This window comes from Echinops telfairi, unplaced genomic scaffold (assembly GCF_000313985.2).
Source record: "Echinops telfairi isolate 266 unplaced genomic scaffold, ASM31398v2 ScPeMD7_7420;HRSCAF=8458, whole genome shotgun sequence".
Taxonomy (NCBI): domain Eukaryota; kingdom Metazoa; phylum Chordata; class Mammalia; order Afrosoricida; family Tenrecidae; genus Echinops; species Echinops telfairi.
This window is the reverse complement of record NW_022111320.1, coordinates 52,596,017-52,599,540: the sequence shown is the minus strand read 5'-3', so window position 1 is coordinate 52,599,540 and position 3,524 is coordinate 52,596,017. Positions and strand designations below refer to the sequence as shown.

Sequence of the window (3,524 nt, the reverse complement as noted above, 5' to 3'; positions counted from 1 at the left end):
GGGGCTGGGGTCTGCTCCAAGAACTGCCCACAGCCCAGCGCCTGGCCCAGGCCAGCCACTCGGCCCTGGTCTTCCTGATCATGCCCATTGCCATCATCCCCCCAGGCCACGTCCACTCAGCCTGCATCTGCCAAGTGCCAGCTCCTGACCCCGCCACATCACCTCTCCGCCGGCCAGGCTCCGTCCCAGCCTCTCTGCCCCTCCCTCCCCTCTTCCCCTCGATGCCCCTTGGAGACCCACCACGCCACACCCTTCCTCCCAGCCTGCCACATGTGCCCCCACAGCCTGGGTCCGTAACCCCTTCTACTTCTTTCTCTATCCACTGTCGTCTCGTGTCCCTGCCACTTAGAGCAGGGAGGAGACCCACCTCTTCCCTGACGTTGCAGCCCACCTGAGCCACCTTCCCTCCCTCGGCCCGAGCTCAGAGCTGAGTCGCTGGAGCACTGGTGGTTGTGCACAGGTGGCTGCCAATCACAGACCGAGGGCAGGGCCAGATCTGCCTTGTCTCTTGTAGGCCACCGTGATGCTTGCTGCAGGTCAAGCAGAGGGCGGTCCAGAGAGAGAGCCGGCACACCCCGGTTTCGAACGAGTGCCCAGGGAGGTCTGGGAGGGCAGGTGGGCAGTCAGGGGGAGGTCTGGAAGACTTGCCCGCCTGAGCGCTCCAAGTAAGGAACCTGGGGTTGGAAATGCCAAGTGTCCATCTTGGTCTGGCTCAGAGCCAGGCTAGGGCCTGCAGGCCGAGAGGCCGAGGCACCCTCGGCAGTGCTTCGAGCCCACCCAGCTATGGGCAGCACCACCCCATGGCACGGCAGGAGGCCACATTGGCAAGCCCTGACTCACTGCAGGCTATGTGTGTAGCCAGACACCCACAGGGAGCCAGTGATGCTGCCAGGTGAGTCTCTGGCCCTGGCATCCTGGGCACTGTGGGCAGCTTCCCTGGCCCCACTTGCCCCGAGGCCCTCCCGCCCCAACAAGGCATCTTGAGGTCCAAGGAAACACCATGTCATCCGTGTCACCGGGCCAGGGAGCACCAACTAGACAAGTGGGATTCTGAGCCCATGAAAAGAGGCCGCCCTCCCAGTCCAGACAGGCTTCCAGCCCCAGCAGAAGTGCTAAGAACCAAAGACCTGCCTCTAAAGATAGAGAGGGGAGCGTGGGAACAGCCTGGCCACGCAGTGCTGGCCCCCAAGGGAAACAGGAGAGAGGGGGACGGCAGAATGGGGAACCCGGGAGCACAGCCCCAGCAGAGGCAAGGGACTCCCAGTGGCCCACGGGGAGCTAAGAGCCAGGGGAAACGGCCCTGAGCAGTACACGGGCGCCTGGAAGGGGCCTAGAGCCAGTCCAAAGGCGCGTCCACCGTTTCCTCAGAAACCACCACGCCCCTCCAACAAGCCCTGTCCCAGGTCGTCCCAGAGACAGGGGTCTGTCTTCTTACCGTACGGGGGTTGTCATAGTAGACGGCGATGGAGCGGAACTTGGGGCAGACGCTGCAGCTCTCATTGAAAAGGTGACCCGTCTCGCCATAGGGTGCCTTGTGGAACTTGTAGGCCACGGTGATGTTGCGGACAGGGGGTGAGCCAGAGCTCACGGCCACCTCAGCCAGCAGCCCCGAGTACCCGGCGAAGGCCAGCAGGGTCAGCAGCAGCAGCAGCGTCAGCGCCCCAATCAGGCCCAGCAGCACCAAGTCCGACATGGCTCTGGGCCCTCCGCGCCGTGCCCCAGGGCAGCTGCAAGGGAGACAGAGGCGGAAGGAGGCTGGCAGCCTGCTCTGACCAGTGTGCCCACCTGCCTGCTGGTTGGTTCTGGCCCTGTCTCCGCCCTGCCTTGGGTGTTCTGACCCAGGAGGGGAGGGGCCAGAGGTGTTTACACACAGTGACCTAGAAGAGAGGGAAGCATGACAAAAGCCACAAGCCTCTGCATTTCTTCATCACAAGACCTGAAGCTCTCTGAGCATCTCTGCCTGTCAGGGGGCAGCGCTAGTCACACCTGGGTAAACTGAGTCATAGAGGACACAGGAGTGAGTCAGCTGGGGACTCCAGCCAGTCTCCACCCCTCCATCCCCAATGGGTCAGAGGCCAGATGGCCTGCCTTCCACCCAACCCCTCCAGCCCCCCCACCCCACCCATTGTGTCTTTCCCCACAACTGAGCCCACTGTCAGCCTAGCCTCCTCAAGCCTCATGGACCATGGCCAGAGGAAGGACAGGCCACCGTCAGGTCCAAGCATTTATTACCAGAGAAACCACAGGGACCAAAGCCTCAGAGGAAACTGGGACACAGAAAGAGGAAGCACTCCCCGGCAAGGCCTATCCAGCAAGTCCAGCCATGCGGGAGCAGGGGAGGCCAGAGCAAGCCAGCCCCGGCAGCTGGAGCAAAGTCTGGCCCAGCGCTGTCCACCGTGGAGCCACCAGGCCACGGGCATCATCCCACCTGTGATGGACTGAACTGTGTCCCCTGAAAACAGATGTTGGAACCAAGGCCCACACCTGTGAAGGGATCCTGTTTCAGAACAGGGGTTTCCTGGAGGTGCGAATTAAGCCATGTCAGCGCAGTGTGTGTCTCACACCTAATCACTCTGGGGCTGAAAACAGAGGAGACTCGACACAAGTAGGAGGGGAAAGAGGAGGTATCAGGGGGTCCTGAGGGACACAAGGTGAGAGACACAAAAACTTCCCGCCCAGAGCTGGTGTGTAGAACCTTACTGCAGGCCTCCTAAGCTAGGAGGCAGTACGTTATCAGTTCATTAAAGCCAATTGGGGAAATGTAAAACAGCCACCTTACCCAGGTAACCAGGGTGGCACTACCGCCTGGAAGAACGAGGAGGAGCAAAGAGGGGAAGGACAGGCTGAGAAAGGGTCAATCCCACAGTCACCCCCACAGCACAAGTACACACCCCGAAACACAGCAGAGCAAGAGCACAATCCACTCTGGGCAGAGACCACAGTGCCACCCAGCCTGGGCCAGAGCCCTGAGCCCCTTCCCCGGACAGCTTGACCTCAGTCACCCCTAGGTGGGTGGTGGAGGGGGCAGGGGGGGGGAGTGTCAACACCACAGCACAGAAAAGATTTTAAAGAGGCAGAGAAACACCTGATGCACTGGGGGCACATTCCCTACCCCTGGTATTTTAATACTTAAGCACGTCAAAGGTTTGGGAGCTGAAAAGGCAGTAATGCTTAGGCCCTATGGAAAACAGTCCCACGAAATCCTTTCCTTGGGCTTCCAGGCGTCATGACTCTACTCAGAAAAATGGTAGTTGGAATCAGCGCGCGCACACGCGTACACACACACACTCACTTGTTTTGCCTCATAATAAGGTGACCAGATGTCCCGCTTTTGGCGGGACAGTCCCGATTTTTAACAATTTCCCCCACATCCTGTGGCGTTTTAAAAAAAGTCTCGATTTTTGGAGAGAATGCACGACAAGCTAGGGTATACGGTTTTCGGCTGCCATGTGGCTATTTCGCCAGGATATGAGTTTTATCAACGGTGTCCCGCTTTACCAATGTTAAAATCTGGCCACCTTACT

The 3,524-nt window shown here is 59.6% G+C and overlaps 1 protein-coding gene across 2 annotated transcripts in view; it reads right to left on the bottom strand.

Moving 5' to 3' along the window:
- The window catches only part of TEX264 (testis expressed 264, ER-phagy receptor), a 27,018-nt gene extending 25,274 nt beyond the window's left edge, over positions 1-1,744 (bottom strand). Inside the window, exon 1 of one of the 2 annotated variants that reach the window (XM_045297575.1) lies at positions 1,436-1,744. In XM_045297575.1, coding sequence (XP_045153510.1) covers positions 1,436-1,693 — 258 coding nt within the window. In that variant the 5' untranslated portion in view covers positions 1,694-1,744. The remainder of the gene's footprint in view (positions 1-1,435) is intronic. The other variant, XM_004715191.2, reaches the window with a different exon arrangement.
- Positions 1,745-3,524: the final 1,780 nt, after the last annotated feature.